Genomic DNA, 23,838 nt, shown 5'->3' on the forward strand with positions numbered 1-23,838 from the left:
TTCAAGGCCGACGCTGCCGTCAACCCTTTTCCCATCTGCCTGTTTCATCTTTTTACATTGTTCATTTCACTGACAGGCAGTGTCACTGTAGCCTGAGTGCCGTTTGTGCTGTCTTACCAACTCCTGTATCAAGTTTGGCTAGAGTTTGCAAGACCGAACAACTAGATCTGGGACTCAGGCTAGCATCGTAAGATAAGTCACAGGGCATCGACTCACTATTTAAGTGAATGATCCCAGATGTATTACCTTTTGTTTTAGTTAACTTTTAGATTGTTAATTTCTCTAGGCTTTCAGTCATAAGGCATTGACTCACCGCTGCTTGTCTGGTCCTATCCCATAGAGCTATGTAATAATGCATCCTATCTATTTAATTCTGTGTCCCATCCTAGGTGAAGATGAATATACAAGGGGAGATTGTGGACCGGGGGAGCACCAATCTAGGTGTCAACCAGGCTGGCTTCACTCTCCACTCAGCCATCTATGCAGCCCGGCCAGACGTCAAGTGCGTTGTACACGTCCACACACCGGCAGGAGCTGCAGTAAGAAATAAGCCCCCCCCTCATACAAACCTGACCAGTTCCTAACTTCCTGTCTCTGCCCGGTTGCTACAGATCTATGGAACTTTAGCATTTTTATGCTCTTATAAACTTTATAGTATTAGGTACATCCATTTTAGCTCATCATTCCATTGGTGAAAATTCTGCCCACCCAGTGTATCAAGCGAGCTAGAACAAATTTGAAAAATCGTGAAATACTGCTGCTACCAAGTCAGCTGTTGTGGTTTAGTTTTACAGCACCCCATATCTGTAGTGGTAGATAATTACAGTCTGTCTGTGTGTTGTATTTCAGGTGTCGGCCATGAAGTGTGGCCTGTTACCCATCTCTCCAGAGGCCCTGACCCTGGGGGAGGTGGCCTACCATGACTACCACGGCATCCTCATAGACAAAGAGGAGAACGTCCTCATACAGAAGAACCTGGGGCCAACCAGCAAGGTACCAGAAGAATGGTTCAAAAGGATGAGGGCCTGGCTAGGGAGGGTTAGGTAATAAATTGGGATTGGCTGCAAGTGTGCGTGCGCACATTGTAACGGTTTTGACTTGAGGTTATTGTTTGTTAGGGGTGCCAGGTAGGTTTTGCCTACCAGAGAAAATATTGATTTCTCCGTTTTGTTTGTGAGGGAATAAGTCCCGTCCAGTCCGTCAAGTCTACACCAATACAAAGGACTCATGTAAAAGTCAGTATGGAAATTCACTTTCCATAAATCCTTCACACATTGGAAATTTGCATTTGTTGTATTATCACAAATCACCCAATCAGAATAAGTCACAAATGATAACAACCTTGGTTCACTGGTAAATGTCCCGTAACTCGGGCATGAAAAAAAGTCCAGCCTGGTAAAGGAGTGCAGTGGACCCAAGTGACATCAGTCGCGCAATTGTCCTTTCATTAAGTTGTGCGTAAAACCAATCTCATTCATACAATCAGATTGCAATAAACTCCCATTCCACACGCAATAAAGAGTATCAGAAACTGAACACATAAACCAACACAGTATATATCACCCCAAAACAAATGAATTACCGTATGCAAAAAAGTGGTAGTCAGTCAGACTATCCAATCCGCCAACAGATCTCCAGCGAGAAAGGCCAAGGAAAACAGAAGAGAGCAACGTAGATCGGTAGTCCAACAATAGACATACTGTGCATGTCACTCCTGCTCTCCCTCTTTCGCGCTCGAGGGCACCAGGCTGCCTTTCGTTACACAGACCTGTCATGATCATTACGCGCATCAGTGCTTATTGGACTTACCTGGACTCCTTCATGTTTTTTATTGCCTTCCCTATATCTGTCTGTTTCATCCCCGTGTCAGCATTATTGTAGTTTCTGTTTCCCCTGTCCAGACGCTGTCCGTATTCTGTCCCTGTCCGTGGTTATTAAATGTTCACTCCGTTCCTGCTTCTCGTCTCCAGCGATGATCCTTACAGAATACTGACACCGCTATACGAGGCATCAGGGAGGTTTTTGTTTTGTTGGTGATTTTGGGTCCGGGTGCTGCCGCCTATGGAACCGGTGGTGCCTCAGCTGGCTCGAAATGTCCTTGCCCCGGTTGGGTTGTCTGGCTCCCATCCCACGTCATGCCTCAGCTGGCTCATTGGGCTCCCATGCCACTTCACGCCTCAGCCGGCTGGTCGGGCTCCCACGCCTCAGCCGGCTGGTCGGGCTCCCACGCCTCAGCCGGCTGGTCGGGCTCCCACGCCTCAGCCGGCTGGTCGGGCTCCCACGCCTCAGCCGGCTGGTCGGGCTCCCACGCCTCAGCCGGCTGGTCGGGCTCCCACGCCTCTGCCTGATTGTCCAGCGCACATGCCTCGGCCGGCCCATCAAGCTCGCCCAGGTGGGACTCCGAGTGGCGCCCCTAGACGGGGGGGGGGGTACTGTCACGCCTGCTCCTGCTCTCCCAGGCTGCCTCATTACGCACACCTGTCACCATCATTACGTGCATCAGCGCTCATTGGACTCACCGGACTTCTTCACATTTTTGATTGCCTTCCCTATATCTGTCTGTTTCAACCCCGTGTCAGCATTATTGTAATTTCCGTTTCCCCTGCCCAGACGCTGTCCGTATTCTGTTTCTGTCCGCGGTTATTAAAAGTTCACTGCCTGTACCTTCTTCTCGTCTCCAGCGTCGATCCTTACAGTGCATTCGGAAAGTATTCAGATGCCTTGACTTTTCCACATTTTGTTACGGTACATCATTCTAAAATTGATTAAATAAAAAATGTTCCTTATCAATCTACACACAATACCCCATAATGACAAGGCAAAAAAATTATTTTTGGAATTTTTTGCAAATGTAAAATTGAAATACCTTATTTACATACAGTACCAGTCAAAAGTTTGGACACACCTACTCACTCAAGGGGGTTTCTTTGTTTACTGTTTTCTACGTTCTAGAAACACAACACGTATTTGTATTTATTATGGATCCCCATTAGCTGCGGCCATAGCAGCAACTACTCTTCCTGGGGTCCAGCAAAATTAAGGCAGTTTATACAATTTTAAAAACATTAAAATACATTCACAGATTTCACAACACACTGTGTGCCCACAGGCCACTACTCCACCATTACCACATATCTACAGTACTAAATCCATGTGTGTGTATGTATAGTGCGTATGTTATCGTGTGAGCCAATTTTTGTGTTGCTTCACAGTCCCCGCTGTTCCATAAGGTATTTTTTTTAATCTTTTTTATTTTTTATATATATAGTTTTACTACTTGCGTCAGTTACTTGATGTGGAATAGAGTTCCATGTAGTCATGGCTCTATGTAGTACTGTGTGCCTCCCATAGTCTGTTCTGGACTTGGGGACTGTGAAGAGACCTCGTGGCATGTCTTGTGGGGGATGCACGGGTGTCCGAGCTGTGTGCCAGTAGTTTAGACAGACAGCTCGGTGCATTCAACATGTCAATACCTCTCATAAATAAAAGTAGTGATGAAATCAATCTCTCCACCACTTTCAGCCAGGAGAGATTTACATGCATATTATTAATATTAGCTCTCTGTGTACATCCAAGGGCCAGCCGTGCTGCCCTGTTCTGAGCCAATTGCAATTGCAAGTCCTTTTTTGTGGCACCTGACCACACGACTGAACAGTAGTCAAGGTGCGACAAAACTAGGGCCTGTAGGACCTGCCTTGTTGATAGTGTTGTTAAGAAGGCAGAGCATCGCTTTATTATAGACAGACTTCTCTCCATCTTAGCTACTACTGCATCAATATGTTTTGATCATGGCCGTTTACAATCTAGTGTTACTCCAAGCAGTTTAGTCATCTCAACTTGCTCAATTTCCACATTAATTGTTACAAGATTTAGTTGAGGTTTGGTGTGTAGTGAGTGTTTTGTTCCAAATACAATGCTTTTAGTTTTAGAAATATTTAGGGCTAACTTATTCCTTGCCACCCACTCTGAAACTAACTGCAGCTCTTTAAGTGTTGCAGTCATTTCAAATGCTGCAGTAGCTGACATGTATAGTGTTGAGTCATCCGCATACACTCTGGTTTTACTCAGTCAGTGGCATGTCGTTAGTAAAAATAAACAGCTACCCTGGGGAATTCCTGATTCTACCTGGATTACATTTGAGAGGCTTCCATTAAAGAACACCCTCTGTGTTCTGTTAGACAAGTAACTCTTCATCCATATTATAGCAGGGGGTGTAAAGCCATAAAGCAAGTTTTTCCAGCAGCAGACTATTATTGATAATTCAGCTGCACTGAAATCTAACAAGACAGCCCCCACAATAATTTTATCATCAATTTTTCTCAGCCAATCATCAGTAATTTGTGTAAGTGCTGTGCTTGTTGAGTGTCCTTCCCTATAAGCATACTGAAATTATGTTGTCAATTTGTTTCTTGTGAAATAGCATTGAATCTGGTCAAACACATTTTTTTTCCCAGAAGTTTACTAAGGGTTGGTAACAGGCTTATTGGTCAGCTATTTGAGCCAGTAAAGGGGACTTTACTATTCTTGGGCTGCGGAATGACTTTAGCTTCCCTCCAGGTCTGAGGGCTCTCTAGTCGGCTTAAACTGAAGATGTGGCAAATAGGAGTGGCAATATCGTTTGCTATTATCCTCAGTCATTTTCCATCCAGATTGTCAGACCCTGGTGGCTTGTCATTGTTGATAGACAACAATAACCTTTTCACCTCTTCCACACTGACTATGGAATTCAAAAGTACAATTCTTGTCTCTCATAATTTGTTCCGATATACTTGGATGTGTAGTGTCAGCGTTTGTTGCTGGCATGTCATGCCTAAGTTTGCTTATCTTGCCAATGAAAAAGTAATTCAAGTAGTTTGCATTATCAGTGGTCTTTGTGATGAATGAGCCATCTGATTCAATGAATGAAGGAGCCGAGTTGTCTTTTTTAACCAAAATGTAATTTAAGGTGCCCCAAAGCTTTTTACTATCACTCTTTATATAATTTTTTTGTTTCATAGTATGGTTTATTTTTTTATTTAGTTTAGTCACATTTCTTAATTTGCAGTACGTTTGCCAATCAGTTGGGCTGCCAGATTTATTTTCCATACCGTTTGCCTCATCCCTCTCAACCATACACTTTTTCAATTCCTCATCAATCCAAGGGGATTTAACAGTTTTTACAGTCATTTTCTTAATGGGCGTGTGCTTATTAGTAACTGGAATAAGCAATTTCAGAAATGTGTCAAGTGCAGCGTCTGGTTGCTCCTCATTACACACCACAGACCAGCAAATACTCTTTACATCATCATCATCAACATATGAATCACAACGAAACTTATTGTATGACCTCTTATACACTATATTAGGCCCAGCCTTTGGAACTTTGGTTTTCCTAGATATGGCTATTATATTGTGATCACTACATCCTATGGATTTGGATACTGATTATAAGCAAATTTCTGCAGCGCTAGTAAATATGTGATCAATTCATGTTGATGATTTAATTCCTATGCAACCTGGTAGGTTGACTGACATTTTTTTTTTTTCTTGAGTGGACAGCTTGATGATAGCAATCCAATCCGCCAACAGATCTCCAGCGGAGAAAGGCCAAGGAGAACAGCTGAGACCAACGTAGATCGGTAGTCCAACAATGGACATAAGTAGATCCGATACTGGTTTATCTTGCGACACAGCTACAGTACAAACTTTTAAATACAACAAAACAAACTGGGTATGAACACGTTTCCAAGCTGAGTTTTGAACACTTCGTCTCTCGCCCAATATCACAACCCACTTTTGCATAGCTGATGCTGGCTATTTAATAGGGAATTAAAGCGGAAGCACCCCATCAGCAGGAGAAGCACTGGGACGGTTCAGACAAATTCAGGGCAGTCACAACATGGCTTAATCTGTCTGTGGAAACTGGCCCAAGTGTCTGTGTGAGAGAGTGGACAGAGTATGAGGGTACACTGAGTTTGGATGTTATTTGTCCTCTAGGTTCTGATCCTGAGAAACCATGGTCTGGTGTCTGTTGGGGAGACTGTGGAGGAAGCCTTCTACTATATCCACAACCTGGTCACTGCATGTGAGATCCAGGTAGGACACTTTCCTGACCGTTTTCAGACCAAACTTGATTTCTGTGAGAATTTGCTCCAGGGCCTCGTCTCTGCGGCTGGTCTTGATCAATGATGCATCATATTGTATTATTATAAAGAGGAGGTTATACTGTTACTCTCAGGCAAGATGCCAACTCTCTGAGCATTTGAAATCAAAGCACAACATATACCCAACACAAAACTTCCTTCTGCATGTGACATGATCGTGTCTGTGACTGAATTACTTTGTGGGACTATGTGTTTGTGTGTGTTTCCAGGTGCGCACCCTAGCCAGTGCTGGAGGACCTGGTAACCTGGTGATGCTGGACCCTGCTAAGTACAAATTCCGGCCACGGTGCTCTGAGCATGTCGAGGGCTCCACACACCCGAAGTGGCTGGTCGGGGAGCAGGAGTTTGAGGCTTACATGAGGATGCTGGACAACCTGGTAGGAATTCATCTATTAGTCTTGAGAGTAATGATACCTTTTCCTAGACTGGTCCCAGATCTGTTTGTTGTCTTGCCAACTCCTATGGTCATTGCCAAATGTTGTTTGACCGTAGGAGTTGGTAAGACGGTACAAACAGATATAAGACTACCAGGATAATATTTTCTTACAGTTGACAGGTTTTCATGTGAAATATAATTATTAATACTGTAGATTACTATCAACAATATTTGATATCCCCTTTCATAAAAAAACCCTCTAACTGACTATGTCTCTCTCTTTCTCTAGGGTTACAGGACAGGCTACCCCTACAGGTGCCCTGCCCTGCGAGACAAAGCAAAAAAGTTCAGCAGCGACGTAGAGATCGCTCCCTCAGCCACGGGCTATTCCTATGCCGAGGACAGTGACTCGGGCTCTCGCTCCCCTCTCAAGCACAGCTTTCAGAGGCAGCAGCGTGACAAGACCCGCTGGCTCAACTTGGGCCGGCCGGAAGAGGCCTACGAGGAAGGGCCCGATGGTGGCAGCCCAAAGTCGAAGACTAAGGTGTGGACGAACATTACACACGATCACGTCAAACCCTTGCTGCAGTCTCTCTCGTCCGGTGTCTGCGTGCCAAGCTGTATTACCAACTGCTTGGTCTGTGCCTACCTTATTGTTCATAGTTACAGTTCAGCTAGTTGATGACAGGGCAGCTGGTTGGCACTCTAAGGTTGGGGTGAAATGGATCCTGTGATCTATTTAGACCCTGTGATATAGCTACTTCTGCAGACAGCTCCAGTGTTTGGATGTATCTAACCACCCTCTCTGACCAGTATTTAACTAATTCCCATTGTGGTAGTTTTGCTCTATTTTCCTCTCTCTGGCCAGTCCAAAGACCAGACTTGAATAACTGCTTAAGAGATTTTATATATCCTGGTACCCCTTTTCATTCCCTTGAAAATGCACTTCTTTGTTCCTAAATCTTACTGTCTAAAGAAGTTGTTTTCCCTACGAACCACTCTCTTAAGCAGTTGGTCCCTCCCTCTATTCCTCATCTTGGTCCCACTCCTCCCCTTTCCTTCCTTTGTTCCCTCAGGCTTTAGGGTGCCACCCCAGCAGCCCAGCGCATGCGGTGTTGCATGAGTAGTCAGATGCATTGTAGGTGCTCTCCGGGAGGAGGAGCGACAGGGGCATTGCATGAGCCCAGAGTGAGCGTGGCTCGATGATGTTGCTAACCAACCACTACTGTTGCTTTACAGATGTATTCTCGTTCCTTTCTGTCTGGTGTTGTGTGTCTGATCTGTAGCTTTAATAACTGTTACGCCCAGGGAAGTTAGTGCAGTATTAAACTCAAACAAAACCTAGGATGCATTTTACTAAAGCAAACCTCATACCTTTCTAAGGTGTTGCACACAATTTTTGTACCACAGTTGATATGAGAGTATGACAATGTATTACTAATTACTAGCTAATCTAATAGAACCATACACTAAATTATAGATAGACAGTGTCCCCCTTTTGTAGACGCACTTCAAAGCTAGCATGCCTCTTTTTTTCATTTTTTTTTAGCATTGTTTGACCTTTGAAACTGAGGAAGTTACCTCTATCGCTTGTAGCTGGTTCTTCAGCCAGACAGCCAATTACATCATAGTTAAAGCCACAGACAGAGTGAATAAGGTGCAAGGCCACCCTGCTTTTGGTATTGAATTGGAATCAGAATCTCATGAGTCTAGCCTGCTTTTTTGTGACTCGGCCCCCTCTATTCTTGAATCCCAAACCACCTCCCAAATCTCCAGGGCTGATAATATGACATTTAATTTGTGTTCCCCTGCATGAGGGAATATGTTTAGTAACATTTTTATTTTTAAACAAGATATTTAACCCGTTTTGACTTTTGAAACTATTACCTCCTCTGGGAAGTAGGAGAAAGTGTTGTGTTGTGAGACTCGGTACATAATCAGTGAGTATATCATGTTTACATGTCCATCCCATGTTTCCTAACTACATCCCAGATGCCCTTTGCCTCTTCCTCATCTAGTTTTTGGTTTGGCACCTAACAGCTTTAACAGCCCAGCTGAAACATCTCTTAAACAGAAAAGAACCCATAGCTTATGCTACTCCAAGGCAAAATACATAGTAACATGCTTTCCAGAAAGTGCATCAAAAAAGGTGGAAAAATATAAAAATTTGCATGAAGGCTAAAAGTACTGTAGATTCAGCGGCTGCTCATTTAATCACATCTATAAAAATAAAATGAAAAGCTCAATCTTTTTCTTTCCAGCCTGGCCTAAGCTTTCCCATCGTTTCTGTTTAAACACCTCTGTCAAGAACTCCCAGAACAGTCCAGTTCATTACCTTCATGACAGCTCCAGAGTTTTTTTTTTTCTACAGCTGTCATATAAGAAAGTTGTTCAGTAGTAGATCAAAATACCATTGCATAATAGCAGCCCCTTTTAACTAAACGTAAGCTAAGGACCATTTAACTTTGTATAAAATTCAATTCTTGGGGGTAACACAAAGTTGGAGTTTTTTCCAATTAGTTATCCTGTCAGTCAGTGAATGGTGGACGAGTGTCTCGTCTGTCAGTGTTTTTCTCTTTATCCCTGTTGTTCTGTTACTGTATGTTAGCCTGGGAAATGACTTGGTGATGCCCACTCTCTCACGCCTCAATCCATTGCTGCTAGCTCGCTGGTCGACATACAGTACATAGCTTCTACTGTACTGTAAACCAGTGCCATCATCGCCTCACCCTTCCACGTCCTCACCCCCTCCCCTTCCACGGTCTCTCATCTTCTTGTGATGTCTTCAGTTGCTCTTTTTTGTGTTTCTCAGTTTTTGAAGTCTACGAGTAACAGCCAGAGTATCAATGATGATGATAGTGCGTCTTTTGAGGAAACATTCAATAACAGATGCCTGTTAGGGGGTTAGATAAGTACATAAAAATACCAGTAACTTAATACTGAAAAGGACTGTTCAGTGTGTACTTTCTAGAACTATGAAATACAGAGCCATCCTGCCAAAAGATGTATCATCATTGGTTTACTGCTTCCAGGTGTATTTGTTAATTTTTATAATTCCGTTAGTCATACCTTCAAATTTTTTTCAGTTTGAAAAGCATGACCTATTATTATTGTCCTGAAAAAGCCTGTGTATTCTGTATATTTAAATATTTTGCGACTGTTTTTTCATGTTATTTTGGCAGCATCATTTTTGGCAGTTTATTTGAATTGTTGCTATGGTGATTACAGTGGACGAATGAGGAAGGGATGCGACAGGCTGCAGTGGCCAATCAGTTTGTCCCGCTCAACACAAACCCCAAGGAGGTGCTGGAGATGAGGAACAAGGTAGGATACCATTTTAACATGGACTCTGTCGATTATTTCAACATGGGTTGATTTGTGTCCCAACTCTCTGCCCTACTCCTGTAGTGTGCACTTATACACTGTTCATCATGGATTTAAAGCATTAGGTTGGTGTGTTGGCTGGAGCGATTTTTCAAAAAAAAAGATTGAATCCATGAGTGGTAGTGCACACTTCGTAAGAATGGTAGAGAATCAGGATTTCTGTCTTTGTGTTATTCAATGCATGCCTGTGGCTCCGTATCCAACCCCTCTCTTTCTGTCTGCTACCACCCTCTAGATCCGAGAGCAGAACCTTAAGGACATCAAGACTGCAGGGCCTGAGTCTCAGGTGCTGTGTGCTGGAAGCATGGTGGACCGCTCCTTTGTCCAGGTGAGTCCCTCCTGTGCCCTGCCCCACCTCACAGCCAGACAAACCCTGCAAAAATAGCAATATGTATGCTGCCCTAAATGCTTACCCCTGAGTCAGACCACATTTCAAATTCTTAAGCTTGGTTTGATTGAGCTTGCCTGGAGCAATGGAACAAATAGAATAGTTGCAGAACTGCAAACCCTGCGCTCAAAGCAAAGGCTAAAAGTATTTGAATGATTTCCAGTATTTGAACCCAGGTCTGACTTGATCACCCCCCGCTGACATTTAAGTTAACTTTGTTATTCTTTGACCACAGAAGTTCAGTAAACCTCATGCTGCATCACAAGCCGGGTTGTGTCCATCTCCTTTGGTTGATTTTAGATTTTCCTCCTCCTTTTGATGACAAACCCCAACATGCTGTTAGCCTTCAGCACTGGTGGCCTTCAGGTCTGTCGGATTGCTTTCATATGCCTTCAGAGTTGAGTTTGCATGTTGTTGGTTTGCCTTTCTTTGACCTCTGGCGGATCCCATTCATAATTTGTTATTGAGGTTTTGCTAGTTTCATTTGAATGATTTTTGAGAGGACTGCTGAGGCCATTGTTGAAGTGTTTGTCTGCTGACCAATATAATGTGCATTATGTGATCAGATTTTACTATTGAAGGTCTTTAGAAGGACTGAATTGAGAAAGAGCTGTTGGTTTTCTCTGAACCTTTCTTCACTGTTAGTTGTAACGTTTTGGTTTTGCGTGATTTGATAGCGTTAAATCTAGAGGTAAACACCTTATGCATTGCATTGGGTTTGTGTCTCCGTAGTTTGACTTGCACACACTCCTGTGGTGTTTGCAATGCATGATCCAGAGCCATTTGTTTTAATCATGATCACGCTTGAGACTGCCCAATTCGCCTCCCTGAAACAAACGCTGCGTGTGTGTGACTATGCGTACAGTATCAAATGTGTGTGTGTGTTCTCGGACTGGGTTCTGTCCCCCTCACTCAGTTTACTATTGCAGGACGCCCCTCTGTCTGACTGTACGGACACTATTGCCAGCCTCGATCTGTCAGAGGCCAATAGTCCTGCTAAGTCTTTTAGAAAGGTACTTCCTGACCTTCCATGACCGCTCACATTACCTCTCACCTCTCTTCTGTTGTTCTGTGTGATATCTGGGGCATGTTCAGTAGGCACCCGTTGTGGAACATTGCAGCTAGAAATAGAATTGATGTGATTCCTTCAAGTCACATGTCAGAAAAAGCCAATTTATTTACCATTTTATATATTTTTATCTCAATGTTCCACAATGTTGTGCCCTGTTGAATGCTGCCCTGTTCTTCATCGCCCCATACATAGGACTCCAAGGTGAGGTACAAACATTTAAGACAACTATTGTCCAGACTGCTTTGAAATGCTCCATACTAGTAGTGACGTCAAACGTTCAGGCGCCCCATTAAATTGTTTTTTTAGAGCATTTAGTTACTTGCTATATGGTTAAATGAGTGAGATAATGTCATGGTTGCAATAGTTTGTGAGTGGGCAATGTATGTACAGTTGAAGTCAGAAGTTTACATACACCTTAGCCAAATACATTTAAACTCAGTTTTTCACAATTCCTGACATTTCATTCTAGTAAAAATTCCCTGTCTTAGGTCAGTTAGGATCACCACTTCATTTTAAGAATGTGAAATGTCAGAATAATAGTAGAGAGTGGGTCAGAAGTTTACATACACTCAGTATTTGGTAGCATTGCCTTTAAATTGTTTAACTTGGCTCACGCTTTTTCAGTTCTGCCCACAAATTTTCTAAATGATTGAGGTCAGGGCTTTGTGATGGCCACTCCAATACCTTGACTTTGTTGTCCTTAAGCCATTTTGCCACCACTTTGGAAGTACGCTTGGGGTCATTGTCCATTTGGAAGACTCATTTGCGACCAAGCTTTAACTTCCTGACTGATGCCTTGAGATGTTGCTTCAATATATCCACATAATTTTCCTGCCTCATGATGCCATCTATTTTGTGAAGTGCACCAGTCCTTCCTGCAGCAAAGCACCCCCAAAACATGATGCTGCCACCCCCATGCTTCACGGTTGGGATGGTGTGCTTCAGCTTGCAAGCATCCCCCTTTTTCATCCCCCATTACTTGTGTCATGCACAAAGTAGATGTCCTTACCGACTTGCCAAAACTATAGTTTGTTAACAAGAAATTTGTGTAGTGGTTGAAAAACTAGTTTTAATGACTCAAACCTAAGTGTATGTAAACTTACGACTTCAACTGTATATCCTCTTAAATTGACATGTTGAATTATTTTGCCATATTAAAGCGCCAATATGTAACTTTCTGGGCGATCTGATCAAATTCACATAGAAATGAGTTATAGATCTGTCATTCTTATTGAAAGCAAGCTTAAAAAGCAGTATTTGTTCTATGTGCGCTATTTCTATGCATCGCGTTCTTAAGTTTCGTTTTTGTATCTTACTTTTGGTTTTGTACACCAGCTGAAAATGAAACATTTTGGGTTATGGAAAAAGTATTTCACAGCAGTTTAGATGGTAAAATGATTCTCCACACACTCAAAACATGCTTGTTTTGTCACAAACTGAAATTAGGCTAACTATTAAGATTTCAGAAACCAGGAAATGGCTGACCAATTTCTGCATATTGCACCTTATTTTAAATGATTGTATATTGCGCTAATGTCCCTAATGTGGACAGTTTGTTACTACCTTACACAAGCTTGCATTTTCACCCCATAAAATGTAGTGGAATTACACATCCTTTTTACCTCAGATTGGTGACGTTAATATAAAAGTTTATAGTCATCACAATGACGAAATGTATTGCTTAAAACAGATCAATATCATTGGTTTTGTACTGTTGATTTTGTCATGGGCTGGGTTGAGCAGGACTTGCAACGCAGAGTTGAGGTGTTCATAAAAGTCACTGGCCACACATCAATACATGGATTTGACAGTCAAACTATCACTTAAATAGCAGCTAACCATTGTCATTGTTGATATCCTATGCCGCGTCGTGATTCATTTATGTTAACTAACAGAAAAAGTGGTCTGTTCCCTTTTTCCGTGATGACAGCCTCCCGAAATCAACAACCGAAATTCCAAAATCAAAATGCAACACTTAAAAATACAAATTGTCCTCTAACCAGTGATGTACACATTATTCCCAGATTCCATGTGATTTTTGTTGCACGTCCTGTTCAAACTAACAGCTCAATCTCCCCCTCTCGCGCAATTGATTTCAACGTGATATCGATATGAGAGATTGACAAATAAGTGTTGCGTTTCTCTTTCCGTTTTGGCGACTCCGAAATGTAGCAGACTGTCTACTGCAGGTTGTTCTCTAATCAGTGATGTAAAAAATATCTCCAGTTTCCATGCGTTTTTTGTCGTTGTGTTAGTTTCAACAGCGCATACAACCTGATATTCCCCCCTAATGATATTAGTGATTTTATTGGCTCTTGTCGAAACAACAGGGTTTTTGGTGCGTGTGCAGTTTATATGGTGCTCGTATACAAGTATATGATTACTATTCTTTCTAAAATTATCCGCTGCCATTGTTGCAACCCCTATTACCAGTCTGTTCAACCTCTCTTTCGTATCGTCCGAGATCCCTAAAGATTGGAAAGCTGCCGCTGTTATAGACCTATATCCATCCTGCCCTGCCTTTCTAAAGTCTTCGAAAGCCAAGTTAATATACAGATCACTGACCATTGTGAATCCCACCGTACCTTCTCCACTGTTCAATCCGGTTTCCGAGCTGGTCACGGGTGCACCTCAGCCACGCTCAAGGTACTAAACGATATCATAACCGCCATTGATAAAAGACAGTACTGTGCAGCTGTATTCCTCGACCTGGCCAAGGCTTTCGACTCTGTCAATCACCGCATTCTTATCGGCAGACTCAACAGCCTTGGTTTCTCAAATGACTGCCTCACCTGGTTCACCAACTACTTCTCAGATAGAGTTCAGTGTGTCAAATCGGAGGACCTGTTGTCCCGACCTCTGGCACTCTCTATTGGGGTACCACAGGGTTCAATTCTCAGGCCGACTCTCTTCTCTGTATATATCAATGATGTCGCTCTTGCTGCTGGTGATTCTCTGATCTACCTCTACGCAGACGACACCATTCTGTATACATCTGGCCCTTCTTTGGACACTGTTAACTAATCTCCAAAAGAGCTTTAATGCCATTGTCCTCAACTAGCCTACCTGGTTAAATTAAGGTGAAATCAATTTTAAAACATTTTAAAAAGTAGAATACACAAGGTTGAAGTTCGAGATTTGGTTGTGTATCAGTAGTTTTTCTCTTGTTTTGTCAGTTATTGACAGTCACTCAGTTAGCAGCGTCAGCTAACAATTTTTTGATTTGGTGAATTAGTCTAGCCAGTTACCTAAACTTGTTGGGCACGTGCCCAGGGGCCCTGACATCCAGGGGTCCCCCATTGATTTTGTTACTCACTCTCACTCAGATCATTAACATGGCATAAATCATGGCAAAATGTGTAGAATTGCAGGAAATTAGCTTTAAAACTGTAAAAATCTATCTCTGCCCCATGGCAAAATTAGTAGAATTGAATGACATTTGTTCCAAAATTGAAAAATGGTATCGTCCCCATGGCCGAATGCATAGAACTGCAGAAAATGTACTTTAAAACGTATATTTTTCTGTCCGCTGTCAAGATAGGGGCCACAAAAAAAAGGGGGAAAGCAGCGACCGCATCATTTTCAACTTAAGTTTTAGGAATATAAATGTAAACTTTCAACATTAATTTCCAATGGACTAACCAGGTAAAAAAAAGTCCAAAAAACGTGGTGCAATTGATTTATTTTGATGATATACCAGAAATCACCAAAACAGGTTTGACCTGCCAAATACTAGTATTAACATACTTAGAAATTCTCAGTGTTGGCATTGATTTAAAAAATTGTCTGACAATATTAATTTTCTGACGCACAACAGCCCTGTTTTTACCAACAATGTGTCCCTTCCTGTCTGAACCACTAGGGAGAGCTGGTGACAGCGTCTAAGGCCATCATAGAGAAGGAGTACCAGCCCAGAGTCATCATCAACCAGAAAGGCCCCAACCCCTTCAACAAGCAGTTCGACCAGGAGCTGGAGGAATACCGCAAGGAGGTGGAACTCAAACAGAAAGGACCCGATGGTAAGACCTGTCTCCTAGATCACCTCTTGGGTCATGTTTGACCAACTCAGAGAAGAAAAAACTGCACAGTTTATTCACCATTAAACTCTCTTTTCTCCATTAACTTCTAGTAGTAGTAGTAGCAGTAGTAGTTCCAGTTCCAGTAGTAGTTCCAGACGGGAAATTGGTTTGCAGTATACAGTTTTAAGAAAGAAATGACAACAGCGGAAAGATACAGAATCACAATATATGTGGGGTATGAGGTAGTTCTTCACAAAGCTCCTGGAGCCCACAACCCATCACAGAGATCCAAATTGTTGTGTTGCATCATTCATCCAGTACAGGGTGAAGGGTCCTCCACAGCCAGCACACAGCTCCCTGGACCTGGGGAGGGAGGCCTGTCCCCCTCTACCTGCCCACAGAAGCCTGCACTGAAGCCAAAGCCCCTCTGTGTCCCAGAGAAGGGACTGGAGGTCTCAGAGACCCCCTCCACGGCCACCCCTACCACCACCTCTTTCCCCAGCCGAGACACCCTGACACAGTCGGGGGATGGTCAGGAGAGCCCTGGGACGTCCACAGGGTCGGGGCCCAGGGGCTACGGTGGAGATTCCCGCCCAGAGTCTCCTCACAAGGATTTTCACTGTGCCATGCTGAAGGCCCTCAGGACCACCAACACAGAACTGGCTGCTCTCACCCTCCTTGAGGCTCCAGGTACTGACTGACTGCAGAGTGATTCGGGCCTGCCCTCCTGCTCTCCGTTCTACATTCTGACACGAGTCCCTTTTCTGTCTCTCCGGGGTTGATCCTGTTCCCGTCCTACCCACTACTTAGCCCCCTCCAATCCTCAAACCTTGTCTGTCCTCTGCCTATGCCCACTTCCTCATGATTAAGGTTGCAAAATGTCCAGGTTTTCCATAAATCCCAGTTGGAGGATTCCAGGAATCAGCAGGGAGGAAATCCTTGAACTGGGAAACATCTCACCAGGATTTCTGGAAAACCTTGGAATTTGGGGAAAGTTTCCAGAATTTTGCAACCCTCCCCCTACCATCTGATCTGACTCATCTCTGTTTAACCAATGGAATCCAATTGCTGATTGTTGCTGTCTGAGGAAGCCTTCCCCAAATGAACATGAATCATCTCTTTCATCAGTCCTGGGCAAGAGACTCTTCCTCATCCTCCTGCTCCTCCTCTTAACATGGACCTGTTTTCCTTTTGGGGTTTGTAAAGGTTTACTACTAATCATCTGATTGGCGTCTCCAATGGAAGAGGTTCCTTATCTGGGGTGAAGGTGGACTTACATGGGTCTTGTTGCCATTGTGGGCTTTATTACTTCTGCAGTGTCGTGTGCAATATCCTATAATAATAATCAATGCCTGTGTTCTTTTCTCCTATGTTCTGTGTGCTGTTTTTATACACTGTATGTGGTGGTGTAAGGGTAGTAATGTATTACACTAATTTCTCTGGGTTGATGTGTGTTGTTTTGAATGAACCCTGTAACTGACAATCCTCAATCAAAATCAATGAATGCATTGCTCTAATCTGACCAGTTGACAACCTTCGTCTTTTCGTTTGTGAAATGGACTTTAAATGAAGTTTGATTCGATTTCCTCCCTAGATGCGTTACCGGAGCCTGAGGAAGAGGTGAAGGGTCAGAGTCAGACCTGCACGCCCCCCAGCACCCCTGTCAGAGCAGAGGAAGGTTAGTTGGCCTAGGGGCTTCTCCTGGGCTACTACTGGGTGTGAGGCACCATGGTTAAGGGTCAAAAACAAGGAATTCAAGTGTTCCTGTCTGTTTTTCTTTGATGTGGTCTTTAACATAACTGTAGTTGCTTTTGAATGTGATGTGTAATAACAGGCCAAGAGGTTTGAGACTAATTAAGGTTAATTGGGTTATATGGGAAACAAACAAACCGTAAGATCATAGGGGTATATTTCAAAGTAGGATCAATGAGTTAGCCAGCTATCTTGGCCAAATGTTCTGAAATAACATTTTATTTTTTAGAAAGATGCACTTGAAATGAACATGGTCTGTCTCATTAACTCAACAACAAAAACACATATCTATGTTTACCTTTCTTAATGAACCAGAAAATCTATTGTTATTTCTGGTTGTTCATCAAAGTTAGCTGGCTAAATTATGGATCCTGATTTGTAGTATACCCCTCATGTAGTGGAAAGTTCAGTGTAATTCAGGGTTTACATTTTCATCCAAGGAATATCCTCTTAGATTATGATTCCTCAAGATCAACAGAGCGCTACAAATGGGTAATGTACCAAAGATAGCCATAGCTTTTAGAGCGGAGTGCATTTTTCTTACATGAGATTAAGATTGAAGTGCATTCTGATCATTTAAGAAAGTATTTTGTTTTATTCTCCCTCTTGGTCTTTATTACTGTTGGATTACATCTTTTAAAGTCAGCAGGAGACTGTCCAATACAGTATAATGACACTACTTGTTGTAAAACCATAAAGTACATTATTTCCCAGACACTTCTTGTCATGGATTATACAGTAATAAAGAATTAATGCATCAAGATCTATGGAGGCCTAAGAGGAAATAGTTATCCTTCCTCTGATTTTCTGAAGCCAATACTGTGCTTCTTCCAGCATCTCCCAGTATAAACCATAACAAGTGTGTGTTCTGTAGGAAGTAAAGTATAGAAGGGAAGTAGAATGTGATTGTCTACTAGACCAACCACTGGTGTAATCTAATCAAAGATGGTTTAACACTCGTCTTACGTTACATTAAATATCTTACAATACCCATTCACTTCTCCATTCTCCATCTTTTGGAGTCTTGTTGAGAATGGATTTTTGCTATTTTTTTTTAATTTAATTTCTCCTGGTGTTTCTCCTAATTTCATTTGGATTTTTCTGTTATAATTTTAACACTGTGGTGGCTGTGATTGACTTGCATCTATAGATGTTTGTTTCTACCTGTGCTTCTTCTTTGTGGCTGCGTTACTATCAGGAGATGGAAATGCTAGAGAGTACCTGTTGCCATAGTAAGTACGTATTGTTCCAACTCACCTCCGCCCCATGGCTTGTGTTCAAACTATTAACCCCATCGTTCTTTGCATGGATTCACTCATCCGACTCTTCCTCTTCCTCGTTCTCTCTCTGTGTCTCTGTGGCCCGCTTGGGTTGAGTATCTATTCCTCCTCACTTTGGTCCTTGACTTCCTGTTCTTTCCCTCTTATTTCCTTTTGTTGCCAGGTGCTATTTCAGAGGTCCTCCCTGTCTGAAATGACAGTATCTCTTAAATGATGCGATTGATGTTAACACCACTTCCTATACAATCTATGTTCCTAGCCAGCGACAGTGGAGAGATCTGAGATAGACCCAGCAACAAATCTCTTTTTAGGTAATCTCTTCCTTCCCGGAGTTGATCTATTGTGAACTTAACCTTTTGAGTCTTACATGGGAACATCTTATTTTAAAACTATATGAAATCCTAAGTTCCTGCATTAGAATTCCCATGAATAAAATACATGAAACAGGTAATGTATATTGCTATTATAATGTATTGAATGTTATGTTTTTGTTCCAGATGAGACCAACCTCTGGTGTATACACAGCGCTCCTGTATTTTAGTGGAGTGTGGCTGTAGTAGAATGCATGCTTTTTTCCCCCGCTTTGCTAAGTGTGAGGCTTGTTTTGTTGGCTTAGCAGTAACATGATGAACATCTTCCTATATCAATTGTTTGTTAAACATAACATGACACAGCAATAAATTAATCTTCATCAATATTCAGAGGATATTCAGGGGTTATATGGATAATCAGTCTGGTGTGTATACCTGCTAGTAATATGAGTTAGAAATACAGTATATTGTCTGTGGTTTGTATGCATGGTGAGGAACTCGGACAAACAGCGGACAGTGGTTGTCTTGTGCTACATTGACTGCACAGTTTATACACAAGCATGAAGATGAACTGTACTTAATCCCACTGCACTCTATAGTTTATAGGCACATGAATTTGATATACAGTGCATTCAGAAAGTATTCAGAACCCTTGACTTTTTCCACATTTTGTTATGTTTTCCTCAATCTACACACAATACCCCATAATGACAAAGTGAAAACAAGTTTAGACATTTTTGCAAATATATTACAAATAAAATAGATTTGCTATGAGACTCGAAATTGAGCTCGGGTGCATCATGTTTACATTGATCATCCTTGATGTTCCTACAATTTGATTGGAGACCATCTGTGGTAAATTCAATCGATTGGACATGATTACACCTGTCTTTGTAAGGTCCCACAGTTGACAGTGCATGCCAGAGCAAAAACCAGGCCATGAGGTCGAAGGAATTGTCCATAGAGCTCAGAGACAGGATTGTGTCTCCATTCTTTAAATGGAAGAAGTTTGGAACCACCAAGACTCTTTCTAGAGCTGGCCGCCCGGCCAGACTAAGCAATCGGGGGAGAAGGGCCTTGGTCAGGGAGGTGACCAAGAACCCGATGGTCACTCTGACAGAGTTCCTCTGTGGAGATGGGAGAACTTTCCAGAATTACAACCATCTCTGCAGCACTCAACCAATCAGGCCTTTTATATTAGAGTGGCCAGACGAAAGCCACCCTTCAGTAAAAGGCACATGACAGTCTGCTTAGAGTTTGCCAAAGGGGCGAAGGTTCACCTTCCAACAGGACAACGACCCTAAGCACACAGCCAAGACAATGCAGGAGCGGCTTCGGGACAAGTCTCTGAATGTCCTTGAGTAGCCCAGCCAGAGCCTGTACTTAAACTCGATCCAACATCTCTGGAGAGACCTGAAAATAGCTGCCCATCCAACCTGACAGAGATTGAGAGGATCTGCAGAGAAGAATGGGAGAAACTCCCCAAATACAGGTGTGCCAAGCTTGTAGCTTTTATACCCAAGACTCAAAGCTGTAATCGCTGCCAAAGGTGCTTAAAAACCTGTTTTTGCTTTGTCATTATGGGGTATTGTGTGTAGATTGATGTTGGGGGGGGGGAAACTATTAAATCTACAAGGGCCTTACCCTTCCCTGGATTTTATTTTAAGCATTAAGTTATAGAGCTGTTGAGCTTTGCTTTGTGAAATGGTCAGCGTTCTTGTCTGAGTCTTCAATGTAAAGCTTTTGTGGTCCGAGTCTTCAATGTATAGCTAGGCGGTGGTGGTGGCTAGTTGAGCTGATGGTGTTATTCTATATATAGGCATGCCGCAGCTGAGGAGCATGTTGTCTTATTGATGCCTGAAGATTCTGATCTGCAGACGTAGACTGTTTTCATGGTTGATATAGATATGTGTTCACGACTAGCTGGACTACAGAATAAAGACTGAATGATGGTAGAAGAAAATTGGATATATCGCTGTTGTGGATTAATCTGTAGCCCAAATGAGAGTAATGTGAAATGGCCAATGTAAATAGTTGAATAGCAGATTGTAAAAGCTGATCTCATATCTGCCTTGATACGTGGTCTCATCTGTATTGCAGGCCCTGTAAATGAACCGTTTCCTCCTATCTAATTAGATCTTCTCCTCCCTCCCCCTGCTCTCCCGCCCTCCCCCACAGAGCCCCAGCTGGAGCACACCTATAAGGACGAGAGTGACCAGGCTACACTGAGACAGACCCTCCCTAACTTGTCCCAAGACAACCAACCCTCTGACACCCCAGCCCCCACCCTCCCCGCCAAAGACCCCACTCCTGCCCCTCCCACCACCATTGAGGGGGAGGAGCCTGCTGACGCTTCCGCCGCCGGCAACCAAGACTGTGAACAGGACGGTGACGAATATCCCAGCAAATCGCCTTCCAAGAAGAAGAAGACGTTCCGCACTCCCTCCTTCCTCAAGAAAAACAAAAAGAAGATGGAAGAAAAGGAACAAAAAGCAAAGGAACCCTAGATGAGACCACTGCCTGCACACCCCTCTCACGCTTTGTAACCCTTTGCTTCCCCTTGAGCGAGCCACAACCCACATAATTTTATGTTGATGCTTTTTATAATTTGTTTGCCTGGCATTATAACTTTGTGGGCACCTCCCTAGTGTGTGCTAATTTTCTATAAAAAAGGGTCAAAATCACTTACGAAGTTTTAATAAGTCGCTTTAATTGGTGAATGACTGTGTGCATTCAGTCTGGTTCAGTGTGGCTTGTTACGCATGCTGTCTATTTAGGCCCACTACTTGGAGTGAGCAGTGCATTTTTATTTTCATATTATTATTATTATTTTATTTTTATTTTTTTAATAGTTAATGAAACTCGATTAACCACTACAATGTTTTGGGATTGTATCAAAGTGCCCCCCCAAAAAATGAAAATAAGCTTTTACTCTGTCATTTAACTGGTGGTAACCGATTCAAAATGTATAACTACAAATGAACTGCATGGTGCTAATTTCAGATTTGTAACATTAGCATTAAATCTGTTCACTCAAACATGGGGTCCAAGTTAGGTTTTTCTTGGCCTATGGCCCTTGAGAACTCAAATCATGTCAAGAATAGCATAACAACTCTTAATCTGAATTTGACATTCCGTCACTCCCGTACCTCTTCTATCACCCAGGGTTTAGTGGCACCTGGTGAGAGGGAGAACTGCTGCTCCAAACACAAAGACAAACAAACGGGACCTAAGAGGACAGATACAGTACTAGACAGAGAATACAAATGTATTTTATATGGTTAATGATATAGCTATAATCAATTTATTTTGTTATTCAAAAAAATCTTCATTTAGCCATTTTCATTTGCTGTGAGAGCACTGAACTGAAGCACCACAGCCTGGATTGCTGTTTTTTAACCGTTGCTTTTAGAGGAAACAGTAGGTCAGCCTGGATCCGAACTGAACGTCAAAAAGAACAATTCAGTCTGGATTCAGGCTACCGATAAGTATATAGGGAATGTTGGAATACAGTTGTTTTGAAGCCACATCGTACCATTTTAACACTGCATGCATGATCAGTGACCACACTGCAATGGACTACTCTCTGAATCCCCTCTGAAATGAAATAACTGTCTCAAGAAAACATCTCGCTTTCAAGTTGCACTCAAGACACTGGAGTTCATGTAATCTATCTGTTGGTGTGATCTTACAGCCTGGTCCCAGATCTATTTGTGCTGTCACACCAAACAATGGCAATAGGAATGGACGAAATGACACACCTGGGACAAGGCTAGCGATCTTACACCTTGGCTTTTAAAAAAGTTGTCAGGCAGAGGGGCGTTGATGCCGGACCAATGTCATGAATGAATCCCACTTGCCTGTGAAGTTTGATTTTTAGACTATCAAAACCTTGCCTGGTCCCAGTTCTGTTAGTGCTGTCTTACCAATGGCATAAAGGACCATAGGAGTTGGCAAGATGGCACAAACAGATCTATGACCAGGCTACTATTAACCTGGTATATTACATAATTGATGCAAGCTGAGGACATTAGCCTGTTCCCTGAAGAACCGCATGGCATTAAACTAAAGCTTTGAACTTGTATTGTTTGTTGTCTCTACATTATGACTGTAACTCCCTTTTACTTATTGTTAATAACTCCCTTTTACTCCCTTTTACTTATTGTTGTTAGCACAATAATAGCAAAGTCCTTAGTCATTTCTTCATTTGAAGTCACTTAGAATTGTTTTAAACTTGCAGCTAAGCTGTTCCCCCATTACACAAATGTGTAATTATACCATTTATACACTACCATCTTTTTTTCACTGTACTGTTTATTTTTGTTCAATCATTAATAAAAATCCTTCCTTCAAACAATTCCAAATGATCATTTTTGCCAAGACTAGTAAATCTTGAGTTGACTTTTCATCAGCAGAACAATACTAATGGTATTACTCGCTGATATTAGTACTACACTGAACAAAAATATAACCGCAACATGTTAAGTGTTGGTCCTATGTTTCATGAGCTGAAAAAAGAACCCAGAAATTTAACATATGCACAAAAAAAGCTTATTTCTCTCTAATTTTGTACATATTTGTTTACATACCTGTTAGTGAGCATTTCTCATTTGCCAAGATAATCCATCAACTGACAGGTGTGGCATATCAAGAAGCTGATTAAACAGTGTGATTGTTATACAGGTGCACCTTGTGCTGGGGACAAAAGGCCACTAAAATGTGCGGTTTTGTCACACAACACAATGCCACAGATGTCTCAAGTTTGGAGGGAGCGTGCTATTGGCATGCTGACTGCAGGAATGTCCACCACAGCTGTTGCCAGAGAATAGAATGTTAATTTGCCTACCATAAACTGCCTTCAACGTCGTTTTAGAGTTTGGCAGTACGTCCATCCTGCCTCACAACTGCAGACCACGTGTACGGCGTTGTGTGGGCGAGCGGTTTTCTGATGTCAACGTTGTGAACAACGTGCACCATGGTGGGGGTGGCGTTATGATATGGGCAGGCATAAGCTAAAGTAATCCTTCTAACCCCCCCCCAAAAAGATTTAGATGCACTATTGTAAAGTGGTTGTTCCACTGGATATCATAAGGTGAATGCACCAATTTGTAAG

At 42.4% G+C, this 23,838-nt stretch overlaps 1 protein-coding gene across 9 annotated transcripts in view; it reads left to right on the forward strand.

Annotated features, from left to right (window-relative positions):
• LOC106561289 (alpha-adducin) overlaps positions 1–23,082 on the forward strand; it is a 57,636-nt gene extending 34,554 nt beyond the window's left edge. Inside the window, exons 6-17 of one of the 9 annotated variants that reach the window (XM_014125136.3) lie at positions 390–539; positions 850–993; positions 5,977–6,075; positions 6,353–6,520; positions 6,809–7,156; positions 9,748–9,843; positions 10,139–10,231; positions 15,226–15,382; positions 15,701–16,072; positions 16,977–17,060; positions 18,333–18,370; positions 20,904–21,040. In XM_014125136.3, coding sequence (XP_013980611.3) covers positions 390–539; positions 850–993; positions 5,977–6,075; positions 6,353–6,520; positions 6,809–7,156; positions 9,748–9,843; positions 10,139–10,231; positions 15,226–15,382; positions 15,701–16,072; positions 16,977–17,060; positions 18,333–18,367 — 1,746 coding nt within the window. In that variant the 3' untranslated portion in view covers positions 18,368–18,370; positions 20,904–21,040. Of the gene's footprint in view, positions 1–389; positions 540–849; positions 994–5,976; positions 6,076–6,352; positions 6,521–6,808; positions 7,157–9,747; positions 9,844–10,138; positions 10,232–15,225; positions 15,383–15,700; positions 16,073–16,976; positions 17,061–18,332; positions 18,371–20,903 lie in introns of all 9 variants that reach the window. The other 8 variants (XM_014125156.3, XM_014125192.3, XM_014125146.3 and 5 more) reach the window with 8 other exon arrangements.
• Positions 23,083–23,838: the final 756 nt, after the last annotated feature.

Source organism: Salmo salar, chromosome 01 (assembly GCF_965601325.2).
Source record: "Salmo salar chromosome 01, fSalSal1, whole genome shotgun sequence".
In the NCBI taxonomy this organism is placed as follows: domain Eukaryota; kingdom Metazoa; phylum Chordata; class Actinopteri; order Salmoniformes; family Salmonidae; genus Salmo; species Salmo salar.